This window comes from Salarias fasciatus, chromosome 16, assembly GCF_902148845.1.
Source record: "Salarias fasciatus chromosome 16, fSalaFa1.1, whole genome shotgun sequence".
In the NCBI taxonomy this organism is placed as follows: Eukaryota; Metazoa; Chordata; class Actinopteri; order Blenniiformes; family Blenniidae; genus Salarias; species Salarias fasciatus.
The window spans coordinates 18,340,698-18,354,290 of record NC_043760.1 but is presented as its reverse complement, the minus strand read 5'-3'; the positions used below and the strand labels follow the sequence as shown (position 1 = coordinate 18,354,290).

The window sequence follows — 13,593 nt, the reverse complement described above, 5'->3', positions numbered from 1 at the left end:
GTTAATGGAAGCCTTTAGGGCAGGAAAGCTAATTAAAATCATATGCAGGTCAAGCTCATTTAAAGACTCCCTATTAGTTTATGTTGAGCTTAACCACGCTTGACTGGAAAATCCATCCATCGGGCATCGTAATTGACTGGTGTTTCTAATGGCTTTCCAGCGCTCCTGCATCTTTGAGAAAGATACTGAGTTCCTCTGGCAGATTTCACGCTGCAGCTTTAATAAACCACATACAAAATCGTTAAGGACAATTGACGTTTGTCCTGTGTCCTCAAAGTATCCTGTCATGGCCCGGGGACGGTGTTTTCTTTCACAAACAAGGAGGCCTGTGAAAACAATACACTCCGACTGGGAGAGAGGAAGCGAGTGTATGTGGTTACTGTTGGTGCTGGATACAGATGACAGTGCTTCTCATCTGTCTCGCTTGTGTAAACACAGCATCTCAGACATTTCATTTGCGGTGGTCACTATTCAAGATCCCTTTGACCTATAAATATATTAGTCCTGGAGACTCGAGAATCGAGTCAGACGGATGCACAAAATAACTCACGCTGTTCTTGTAGTGCATGTGCTTTCACGGTGGTGCAATACCAGGCATCTGTACTAACCATTGCTCCTGCTGTTAACACAATTGAAAAGAGATTTTTGTCATAGGATATTTTCTGTGCTGTGCCCTTTGTTTCTTGAATCTCTGCTCTGCTCTTGGCCCACCACCACCACTACTGTTTTGTCTTTGCGACAGATCACGTCCCATATTGCATTGTTCTTTTCCTTTTATTAAATGTTTGGTAACTTCTTTAGCCAGTTTATCCATCTTCCTGATATCACAGTTTTTTTTTTTTTCTGTACTCATGGAGGTTCGGTGCTCCATCCAATCTCTCCACGATGAACACAAGCAAACAGGCAAAGAGATAATTTCATTTTCCCAGCAGATTCTTCTCAGGTAAACAGGGTCTAAAGCAAAAACCGCCTTCTGAAAACCGCTGTTCATGCATAATATCACTCATGGTGTCATTCGTTTGTTATTCATTATAAAAAAAAAAGGAATGTAGTATTTCTTCATGCTTGTCTTGAATGAGAGTTGTAAATAGACTATTCACCTCCTGTCTCAGATCACATGATGCGTATTATTTCAGCCATTTAAGTGAAGAGGCTCTCATTATCATCCTGTAATATTTAGTAATAAGTGGAAATAAATTCCAAGTTTTTAGTAAATTGCTTATCTGGAATCTGCACACCTACTACGGTTCATAATAAAAAATAAAAAGAATACAAATTTTCATGGTGACCATTAGGAATCACATTTGTAAAGAGATTTAAATTTTTTCTGGCAGCACGATCAGGATTATCCTGCCGGGATCTTCATCTCAAACAGAGCGAAGTGGGTTTGGACCGCTGAGTCACGAGGTTTGTTTTGACATGCAAGCTGAGCAGACACATCCCGACCAGATCTGCTTCTGCCAGGCAGACGCTGGCCTCCCCGCTCAAACAAACAGATTTTTTTTTTTTTTTTTACAAATCACTTCTCAGCTCTGTCTGTGTGCACAAAGCCTGTGTGCACGTGCACGTGCGCCTCTCGTTATGAGTTCCATTGTTTGTTCCACGACTCATGTGAGGTTTGTGATGGAAGGCAGATTTGAATCTGTGAGTCAGACTGTATTTCAGCCATGTTTACTGTTCCCCATCAGAGAACAATATGCTGGCAGCAGATGCCCGCGAATGTTGTGTGTTTTAGCATGATGCATCCGCGACATGCCTCTCGCCACAAAACTGCCTCGCCCCGCGTCTGCTGTCTGATATCCAGCTGGCAAGAGCAGCGGAGGGAAGCCCCGCGACGTCACCGCCTCAGCAGAGAGCTTTATTAGACAGAATTAGATCAGATAAAAGCCCCAGGAGATTTTTTTTTCCTGCCCTGCGATGGCGAATAGGATGCAAGCACTCTCTGTATAGAATAATGAGAGCTAATATGTAATAATAACACCAAATAAGATGTCAGGAGCTTCGGTTTATTGTGTTACTGGTAAATCATGTCTTTATTTCATACCCCAGCTGCTCTTTTCAGGAAAAATAAAAGTGAATAAATTCATATGCAAACACACATACACACACACACACACACACACACACACACACACTGCACACACTGCCCTTTGAGCTCGATGGTTATGCTAATTATATGAACTGTTTTCAGTCACGCATGACATTATGTTGAGTTTCACTGGCATATCAGACTACCTACCTAATTTTAAATGCCTATTAGGTCTGGTGGTTATTAAGGAGAAGCCAAGCATTAAAATGCATTTAATGTAAAAGCGGCTGTTGCTCTATAGTAGATGCTTCATTATTTGCATCATGCCTGTAGTCCTGTTTTACCACTTACGTAGTTTTGATTTAGTTAAAATCATTGACCTGAGTTGTTGACTGCTTGATTAACTGCGTGTTTTAGTCATATGCAAGCGTGAACATCGTCGGTCGCACATAATCATGATGACCAAGGTCTTTTTGAAGTGGTAACCCAATCTTGTTTAAGAGAATGATGCATAGATGAGTGATTTAATAAAACTATTTTTTTTTGAGCTTATAGTTCTTTAAGTGTAACTTTTATCCAACAGTTTCTCTGCTTTTCTGCTATGAAGCATTGTTTGAAAGTAAATTAAAAGGTTTGGATTAGAGTCATTCCGTTAGATCTTTCTTACTATTTAATCATATTGTTTATGGCGTAATCTCTCATTTACCTGTTTCAAATAATGTTGCAGTGTTACATATATTTATGTGGAAGACTTTCGTATATCTGCTGTCTTGTATCACAAACGCCAAATCAAACCTGTATGATTGGACATATAAATTAGTAAATAGCCAGTGGCAGCTTTTCACTAAATAACAGTTTCAACTCTTCAAACTGTGAGCGGGGGTCCCATCTCTGACATCTGTTTAGCTGGAGGCTCCACAGATGTCGTTCAATCTGAGTGTTCAATAGATTGTTTTTGTTTTTTTTCCTTTAGAGCTTCTGAATGGGGCATCGCCGAGGGTTGAATGGATAATGATGTGGTAGAGTTTCCAACTTTTGCCCTAACTGAGCTGACAGGCGAGATACTGTAAGGATTGTGAGACTTTAGGTCAGTGAAGCATGCTGCAGCACTGTGATGGGCTGCCTTTACACTGGGAAAAAAAAAAAAGAAAAGTTGACCTCCACAATTGTCATTGTGAGAGTCGCACTCTCACAGTCATGTACACCCTTAAAGTCATGCATCGCTGCCTAACTGTGGGAGTCTGTTCCAAGGACGGGAGGCTTAATATAGACTACAGGCCACAGAGATTTCCCTGAACAGAATAAAGAGTCAACCTGGCGAATGTGAAAATGCGAGAGCGCCAACAATGTCTCTAAACGGTCTCGATGAAGCCCGCAACGCAGCGCTCCTGTGTAGGTTGTTGCCCTCTTAATATAGCGGTGATCAGTTTATTCCCAGACCGTATGAAGAGAAAAATATAAAGTAAGGAGCAGCCCACAAAGCAGAGGGATGAAAGCAACACAGGTGTTCACGTTCCGCTGTTTCTAATAGATTTGTAGCAGCGTGTTTCTAAGTGCCTGGCTGAGAGGCTCAAACCCCTGCAGCCCATAACTATAATCTTATCTAACACCCAACCCCTAACCCCAACTCCCTCTTCCCCAACCGCCAAACCCTAAATCCCCACTCTGAACCCCCCCCCTCCAAACCCAGAGCTTCCAGCCTCTAATACGCAGCTTTAGTCAAAGCAAGAAGTGCGGGCAGCTTCCCCAGGCGCACCATTGTGGAATAAATGAAAGAAGAAAAAAAAAGAAAAATAGTGCCTGTGTCATCATTTCACTTTGAATACACTGGAGGAAAGCAGGCCTACATTTTCTATCCACATAATGAGTCAGCTCTGTAACGTTGGATGATATAATATATAATAATGACTCTCAGGGCAGTTACATCTGCTGACCTCTCTTGGGGGGGCTCAGCGCAATTATTTACGCTGCAGAAATTCATGGAGGAAAGCTAAAGCAATTCAGTCCGAGAAAGGTAGATGTTTATTCAACTTGTTTCCAATTAAACCAGATGATCTCTTGGGGGGGAAAAGGGGAATGTCTGTGTAGATGATTTTAACCGCGACTTGAATAGTCTGAGACCTGTTTTTTTTTTTTTTTTTTTAACAGAATAAAAAAGGAGTGAGTTTGGATGTTTGATGATTATCACTGACGAGGCGGCGGACAGGTGTTGGCGTGAACGGGATACGTCCAGAGAAATACTTATTCTAGATCAGCAGACTCAGAGTATAAAATTCAGAGGTATGGGAGCAGCAGCATGAATTCAGGAAGTGTTGAACATAGCCATCTCATGAGCTTAGCTTGCTAGAAGTTGTTAATTACCATAAAGAACAGATGAGGTTGAGAGGGAAATGTCGTTCCTTTTATGAGTCTGCGGTCTTAAACAAGCGGTGGACGGTAACGAACAACGTGCCTCATTAATTTGCATTTAATCGACACGTCGTAACGTCATTTCCCTGTAATCTGAACACACTAATCACCACTGAGATAAACAAATAAACAATGCGGTTTATAGACATGAATTAAAGCATCAGTCAGGTGCTCTGCTGTCTGCACGTTATCTTGCAGTCCATTATTTTTTTTGGAACAATATTTTCATCCTGCATTCCTCAGGTTCTTCGCTTCAGTCTTTGAAAATGAACATGGCATACTGACATTACCTTATTCTATCAAGCAGCTCCCTCAGATAGTGTACTTTAAGGAAAACAACAAAGCGAATCCTTTGTCACGCACAAGAAGTGAACAACAGAATTTGCCGTCTCCATTTAACTCTATCCCAATTTTTTTTTCTGCATTTGATTATAAGTTTAATTTCACTGCTCAGCTTTCACAAATGAACAATAGAAAACTTATTTCTACAGAAAAGTACAAATGTTTTGTCTTATTAGAATTTCTGTTTGTAGTGATGTGTTCTCTGTATTCCAGCAATTTTCCCTCTAACTTTGCAGGTTTTTTTGTTTTCTTTGTTGGCCTTGTTTAAAGCACATCTTGCAGTTTACTGACTTTCCACCTATATAGTGCAATGTACATCATATCACTCCATGATTTTCAGGAAGCCCTGCAGTGTCTCTCCATCTGTCGACGACACCTGCCGCACCGAGACGAAGGTCTGGAACATGTCCTCGCTGACGCGGGACAAAAGCCTCAGTGAAGCTCAGATTGGCTGCTTGTCTGTCACAGTGTGCTGGAGAATCATCAACACTCACTGTATATTCACATCTGCAGCTGAATTAGTTCAGTTATGTAAACAGAACAACCCACTCAGGCTCTATCTGAGATCCCAATCTCTCAAGTCCTTTAGATGAGATGAGATCAGATTGTGAGAAGTTTAGATTTGATGAAGGGTAATGATGGTATTCATGTAGAAATGATATATTGTTCATTCAACACACGTGGCTGTTTATCATCACACACCAGGGCTAAAGTTTTATGTTTCTCACATGACTCAAGGCAGTGAATCCATGTTTTTTTTTTTTTTTTCTGTGTTTCCATATCAGGTCCTTCTCTGGTGGGAGCTTTAAAGAAGGACTGGGCCTCCCCCAACAGCATCGCTCTGTCCTGGCAGCAGCCCGAGCAGACCGTTCTTCCTGTCCTCGACTATGAGATAAAATATTATGAGAAGGTACAGAAACCATTTATCAATCCAATTCCAAGGATAGATCTTTTTTTTTTTTTTTTTTTTTTTTTTTTTTTTTGCCAGTGTGATCTTTTTTGAAATGGAAATAAATCATCCAAATATCAGACACTGTGATTCAGATCAGTTTGGCAGTGCAACTACATTAACTGTGTTTGTTGTAAAACATATCGTTGAATATCTATTTCTCGACTCGATGTCGCCAACAGCGATGACAGGTGCTTATAAGCTTCTTCTCATCTCAGTGGAGCAATCAGCAGGTGTAACAGTGATTGACAGTGAAAGACACAGTCGCTGAACAAAGCAACGCCATCGTTTGCTGCTGCAGATTCCATCTCAGTAAATCTTGGAGGGCCAGATAATGTTTCGGATGTCTAGGCAGCGCAGTCCAGATAAAATATTTCAAAGAAATGTGTCTTACTTCTGAGACTTTCTTTCCATCCCCGCGCTGTGTCCCGCAGGAGCACGAGCAGCTGAGCTACTCATCGACACGCACCAAAGCTCCCAGCGTAATTGTCTCAGGTTTAAAACCAGCAACCTGGTACGTCTTCAGCGTGCGGACCCGCTCGCCGACTGGGTACAGCTCCTACTCCCCGAAATACGAATATGAAACTACAGGAGACTGTAAGTATCTTTCTGCAGCATGTTTACTGATGACGGTTTTATCTGTTTGTGATTATGACTCTTTGTCAATTTGAACAACAAAATCATGTTTGCCATTTTTTATTTTGAGTCCATCTTCGAAATTGTGCATTTTTTTGTTTTTAAATGTATTTTCAAGGCAGTCAGTCAGAGACTGGATGTGCCGGCTGCAGCCGGGAGTTCAGGGTCAGATGAAGTTCACGTAGCCTGGAGCAGCACCCAAGGCGATCTGTATCATGGGCACGCCGGCACATAACAAAACTGGATATGAGCCCACCACAAACTTCTATCAAGGCTTTTTTACCCTTTACTTAACTTTTTCTTTTACCATAAATAACATACCTAAAGGATTTATTACCAGGATGAAGGTGTGGAAAACAAAGCTTCATTTTTCTTTGAAATAAATGTAAAATTTGTCCGGTCCAGCACTTCACAAAATATTTATCATGCAATAATTGAATTTATTTCTTGATTTTAATCGTCTCTAAAAATGTTGGTACAATTAGAATACAGAATTATCAAAAGTCTTACAACCAAAATACTAAATTGAGGGATGGATGGATTTCCTGGGATGATAACGGCGTGGACATCAAAACCACACACACTTTCAGTTTCAGGGGAATTATTTCTGTGAAATCATTTCGAGGGGCGCTTCAATTTTTTGCCAGACTAATAGGCATCTTCTGCAGGCCTCAGAGGGCAATTAACACGTTAGCAGGGCGACGTCAGACACTTCATCGTCAATGAATGTCCCTGTCACCCACCAGACGCTAAATGTCGCAGGTTTTTTGACGAGACAATTTGGAACGTGCCACTCCCTAACAAGACTTTAATCACCCGTATCTGATTCATCCTGGTGGGTTTTAAGAAGTGACAGTTGTATACGTGTGCTTCCTTGTTCTTCTGTCTTTTAAATCTATGTTTTTAATGAAGATAATTGCAAACTGTTGATATTATGTGTCATTTCTATGATCTGTATCATTTTCATTATAAAGGATTTATTAAAGAAAAATCTTAATTGTCCAAACTCAGTGTGAGCTGGACTCACCCAGAGGCTTTCCTCAGCATTTCTCAGGCATTAGGAGTCTGCTCTGTGGATTTCTCCCCAGCCCTTCATTCTGCTGAAAGGTCGTAATATCAGCTGCAAAGGCAATCGAAGAATTGAATACAATCAACGAGGGAGCCCGATAATACAGCCTTGATGTTTCGAATCAATGTTTTCCGTGCGTGTCTGTGTGAGTAGTTGCTTTATTGCAAGTGCTACTCATAAAATACAAAGATCCAGCTGCCCTTTTATGTCGGGTCAGGTATTGTTGCGGGGCGATTTGGCTTCACAGCGGCCATCTCCCTTCCAAAGCTGCGGAGCTTTGCTTTATCCGTGGATCAGGGGGTGCTCGGCCAAGCCTTTGTAGCGCCTGGCCTTTTATCTGAAAGAGAAAGCAGATTTGGCCTCCGTCGCCCTCTCCTCCTCTGTCCGTCTGTCCGTCCACCTGTCAGTCACCTGTCACCACCTTCGCTTTTTTTTTTTTCCATCCGTCTGTGCATCTGTCTGTCACCTCCACCTCTCGTTTGTGTCTCCTCTGTCATCCGATTCCTCATCCTCTCACCTCGCATCCTTCATCCTGTCCTCCGACGCCCTTCTCGCACACACACACACACACACACACACACACACCTCATTACTGCAGCATCAGTCCAGCACAGCTGTTTAGTTAGTGATGTGAAGAGTGTGTGAAGCTGACAACCAAGAAAATTGTCCTGTGTGATCTGACCGGCGCCACTTTCGCTCTCCCTCCCCCCCCCCCGAGTGGGCTGTAATTACTTTTATCAAGCACAATACTCGCACGCACACTTTCTTGACAAACCTCGTACATGAACACGCTGTGAGCTTTACCCTCACACAGACTGTATAAACGAGCCCGATTCGGTGGGCTGGCGACCGTGCACCCTGATCTCCAATTCATATTCATTAAGCATGAAATATTATAGAAATAAGTTTGGTAATAGCAATCATCTTTCAATTATCTGGGATTCGTTAGCCTTGTGACAAGACACAGAAACGGAGAAATCATGAATATCAAATGGGCTCAATTTAACCAAATGATCATGAACTAAATCACAATTTCATGAATGAATAATAATAATTAAACAGCAGCGGGCGAATGAATCATTCCAGTTTGAAAGCTGACAGTTTTTTTTTTTTTTTTTCATTTTGCATTACAAAGACCTGATCAAACATATCTCCATAATGTGTGCCGATCATGAGAGCTCGTATGGTTTTTCTGTGATGGGGGTGGAATAACGGAGATAATGTTGGGTGGAAATTTTCTTTTCATTCCACCTCATTCTATTACCCTCTATTTTCCTCTCATTTGATCTGTTTTTAAGTCTTTAAATGCTCTTTTCCTCCGCGAGTTATCCTCTTTTCTTATTTTGTTTTTCTTCTGATCTTCTTTCTCCCGGTTTCCTCAATCCTCTTCTTTTCCGTCTTTTTCTTCTAATATTAATCACTGACCGTCTCGCTCTTGTCACCACTATTTCTTTCCCTCACATTTATTCCCTTCTATTTTCAGCATCAGACATCGCCTCTGATCAAGGCCAAGTGTTAGTCATCGTCACTGCAGCGGTTGGTGGCTTCACCCTGCTCGTCATCCTCACCCTCTTCCTCCTCATCACTGGAAGGTAAGAAGGAATCACATGTTTTTGCTTCAATCTGCGTTGTGCTGCTCATCTGCCCAAGAGTTGACCGGCCAGTAAATAAAGCTGCAAACTACAGCGTTGGATACTTTTCGCCAGAAAAATATTGGAGGATATATTGAAGGACTTTTTTCTTCTCTTAACTGCTCCTAAAACATCACCAAATTCAGTTGATTACAGCTGCAAAACAATTACGGTAAAAGCAGCTTTGGGCTCTATGGAAAAGATGGGAACATTTCCAAACATCTTTTTTCGAGAAACTGCAACAAAATTGGAAACCTGCAAATCCAACAAATGCAATGCAGTGAAAATGAAAGTCAACAAATCCCGAATCCTTTATATATTATTACATTAACTGCATAAACACTGACAGTTAACCCAGTTTTCATTGTGAACATGTTCTGAGGGACGCAAGAAGCTGTTCTGCTATTTTATTCACACTAATTTCCTTCATGATTTCCTGTTATCCTAAAATCAAACAGCTAACTCATGTTATCATCCTGTCAGCAAGTCGTCGTTTTTCCATCTTTTTATCAGGAGTAAATTTAAAACTAAGCTCATCAGTGTCAGATTGTTGCAGCTCCTTGAGTATTCCTTTCCATCGTTCAGTGTGTGCTCACATTTGAGCTGAAAAGCAAATGTTGTTGTTTATTTACCTGTGTTCTCAGGTGTTTGTAGGGAATCCATACCAATAGCTTCGCCTCTATCCTGAGCGCTGACTGTGGCCACAAGACAAAATGAGCGTTGACTCACACAGCTTTCTAAACTCAGCTTGGTACATCAGAGAAAAGTGTTTTGAAAGTGTTTATCTTTCCACGGGAATGACAAACCTTTTACTACCAAAGAACTTTCCAAAACCGTGTGAGTTTTCAGTCTGAGGTGAGCAGACTGTGCTGGAGCGATGAGGAGGATCAATGCGGGTGAAGGTGATCGATGAGGTCGCCCGGTTCCCCTCGTCTGGGACGTCCTGAGAGTCCAAGGCTAAAACGAAGGAGACCCAGTCGGGTTTGAGATTCTATTTCAGGACTTTTCTGAAGGAGATGAGAGGAAAACGGGACAGATAGTGCCGGATGAGGCAGACAGACGAGTGAATACACGTTGGAGGAAGCAGCAGCTCCGCTCTTGAACTCGGTCTCTAAATTAACTTCGTGTTTTTTATCATTTCGTTTGATCGTCCCTCCACTCACATCACCTCTCGTTCAGCTCCGTGTGGATGTTCTGATTGATATCTTATTCTCCCCCTGCACTTTTCGCTCAGTGTCTGTTTTGTGGCACACAGTGAAAACAATCCTGATAAGTCACGCTGGGACATCTCTCTTCAGCCATTTTAACGTCTACTCGTTTTTCTCGAACGAAAGGAGAAGCATACAGTGACCTGGAGATGCAGAGTGCTTAACTGTCTCTCGGAGACACTAATGAAGCTAAACAGAAACTGAGAATGGAATACAATTTTTTCAGATACAAAAATGTGATGAGCATTTAGGGAGGAAAAAAAATCAATAACCAACTTCAGGTGCAATTAATGCGTTCTGCAGTGTTTCCCCTGAGAAAGGTGTGTGTTAAACTGGAAGAGAGAAGGAGCGTCTGTAACTGGAGACATTTTGACTTGTCGTTGCAGGAGAACTACAAGTGCATTTAATACCTTTAAGGAGGACTCTGATCCGTTTAAGTGTGACTGTAAGCTTTATATTCGTTGGCTTACCGTAATGTATGTGTTCAATTTGGCCTCCAGGGAATTGGCAAAACCTTGCACTACATTTTGTTACAACAATTGCCTTTGGACACGGGATAGCGCTGCAGCGAGGGGAGGGGGGGAGTGCAGGAGGGTTTTAGGTTTATCAGGAGGACAAAAGTGTGTGTGCAGGAAGGTCTGGTGTTAAGTTTGTGTGCCAAGACTCAATTTATCCTCTGTTACAAAACCTCAATCAACTATTTTGAGACAGAAGACAATATTAATATCAATGAATTTTATATTTTGTCATATTTAATCCATTGCTATTGAGGTGTTTAGTCCTGAAAAGACACAACAGGCCTTTATTCTTTTTATTTTGAAGAATAAAAAAAGGTAAATCAGTCATTTTGTGTACGTGGTCAAGTGTGACGATGTGTAACCATCCAAGAATGAAATCAGCTGCACTTTACGACTGTATTTCAGCAGTGTGACGTTGAGGAGGTTTGTCGTTTCGCTCTGAAAATGCTGAACAAAACATAAATGGAACCGCTCACAAACACAGACAGAAATATATAGCAAACAATTCCCTGCACTGTCTCGCATAAAACACATCCTGTTTATATATGTTTTTGCATTTCCATGGAGACTCTTGAGGATTCCACTCTGATGTAAATGTCAGGTTGCATTTTGAAGCAAATAACAGTGATGAATGGTTCTTGTTCGTAACTTAAAGTGAAACACAATGGATTTCTGTTTCACAATCGCAATGAATTTGCCCAACAAATGTAAACTGACTCCAGTTCACTCTTTAAGCAAACACCAAATGTAGACCAGTGCAGCATGGAATAGTTCAGAGGTCACCAAGGGAAATGTTGCTTCCATACAAAATGTTTTACCTGTGTAGAAATGCTATTATTCAGGACGGACACAATGGAAGTGGGTGGTATTTTTGTTCCCCCTCGTCAAACTCATCAAATACACAATCCAACAAGCCCAAAACACTTTGGTGGACACGTCATAATCTGCACATTCACTACGCTGTGAAATATTTAAGCAAAATTACGAGATTGAGTTGTTTATGCGAAGATTGCTGAGACGGAACTACTTACTAAACATGGCGTCTGGGCGTAGTGATTTCAAAAGAAAAAGTAGTTCCCAGTATTTGCTTCGGTGTCGTAACGCTACAATGTTATTTGTTGGTGTTCCACAGCATAGTGAATGTGCGGATTAAAACGTGTCCACCAAAGTGTTTTGGGGTTGTTGGATTGTGTATTTGATGAGTTTGACGAGGGGAAGCAAAAATACCATCCACTTCCATTGTGTCCGCCCCGAAAACCTTCCCCGACTCACCTCTGAATAAATAACAGCTCGCCCTCACAAAAAAAGTAAGTATGCTGTTCGAAATGACTAAGGACTTGCGCTAAATGGGCCAATTTGCCAAAATGTTGAAGTATCCCTTTAAGGTTCAGATAAGAATTCATAGAACCCATAACTGCAAGATTGTGCTCCACAATAAAGTATTAAAAATAAAAGAATGGCTAGTGTCACTACCATGTTATGGAAACATGTTTCATTATCACAACTTAATATTGCAAAAAAAAAAAAAAACATGGAAACAGTGTAATGAGTGCATCTATTTTGATTTCATGTCTTCCATAGTATTTTGTCCATGTGTATATCTCTTGTCATGTTCATCATTTTTAGGAAAAGTTGTTACTTAGTTACTGCAAACAAGCAGTCAGTTCAATCTGAACGAGTAGTGCACACACAGCTCTGTTATTGCAGCTTGTGGTGCATTAGGGGGACATATCAAGGTGTGTGTCAGTCTAATAACAGAACTGTCTGAGAATTTCTATTTAATCCTGCATAATTTTTTCAGCTTTCATGCTGCTGTCAGAAAGAGTGAATTAGCCTGGAGCTCCTCCTGTAAACAGGAGTTCACTGAAATAGTACCAGAGCTGCTCCTGACTGAACATCACAGCTCCAGGTGAAGCTAATGCTGCAGCTGAACATCTACTCAATGAACAGGACAGAGAGAGGCAGCAGAGTTCTCACTAAAACTGAGCAGGTAACAAGTTCTCTTCCGTTTTAGTAATAATAACAGCATTATTAATCTATTGCTGCTATATGCAGTGTTGATGTAAGAGCATGTCGCACTGTAAAGCTCTAACCTTTAATGGTTACTTTACAGTGAAAGCCTAGAGGATGTAACTGACCAGTTCATGCAGCTGGTTTGTTTAATAACTCCCTAAAAGTTTTGTTACTTTATATTTTATTCAGGCAAAAGATTGAAGCTGCCAGTTTTATTCCTCTTTATGTCATCCCATAATTTTGTAATTTGTGTTTTCATCAACAATATTCTCAATTAGATGACACGTTCTTTTTCTCTTAGTCTGTCCAATTTTTTTTTTTTTTAACAGCCTCATAGAGCTGTGTTATAGACACCAGTTTAAATTATCTCAATTTTGTTTGTGAGAAATCCTGTTTGGTCCATGTTGGCAGGGACATGTGAAACGCTTCAGTACTCGTGCCAGGTGCAAATCAAAGGGCTGGCAGATCCAAACGCATTCATCACTGCAGCTGGGAACAAAACACACGGCTCTGCTGCTGCTGAATTCACTCACAACTGCCTCAGGATTCAATAGTGGATTGAAATGAGATGCAGGTGTTTTTTTTTTTTTTTTTTGGTTTTTTTTTGGTTTTGTTTTCTTCGAATCATTATGTTTGGCTCACACTCACATGACGTGCGCGCTGTGTATGCTAGCGCCTCGGACTTTTTTCTGCAAAACCTGCCGTCTATCTACGCAATGTCTTATTCCTGAGTTATGCGGGCCCGGTCCGCAGCGGCGGTCCGACCTCCGGGTGGAAAATGAAGGGTGC

The 13,593-nt window shown here is 41.2% G+C and overlaps 1 protein-coding gene across 1 annotated transcript in view; it reads left to right on the top strand.

Moving 5' to 3' along the window:
• LOC115402885 (ephrin type-A receptor 6-like) overlaps window positions 1–13,593 on the top strand; it is a 154,303-nt gene that overhangs the window by 119,604 nt on the left and 21,106 nt on the right. Inside the window, exons 6-8 of the mRNA XM_030111504.1 lie at window positions 5,566–5,690; window positions 6,164–6,326; window positions 8,918–9,026. Of these exons, the coding sequence (XP_029967364.1) occupies window positions 5,566–5,690; window positions 6,164–6,326; window positions 8,918–9,026 (397 nt within the window). The remainder of the gene's footprint in view (window positions 1–5,565; window positions 5,691–6,163; window positions 6,327–8,917; window positions 9,027–13,593) is intronic.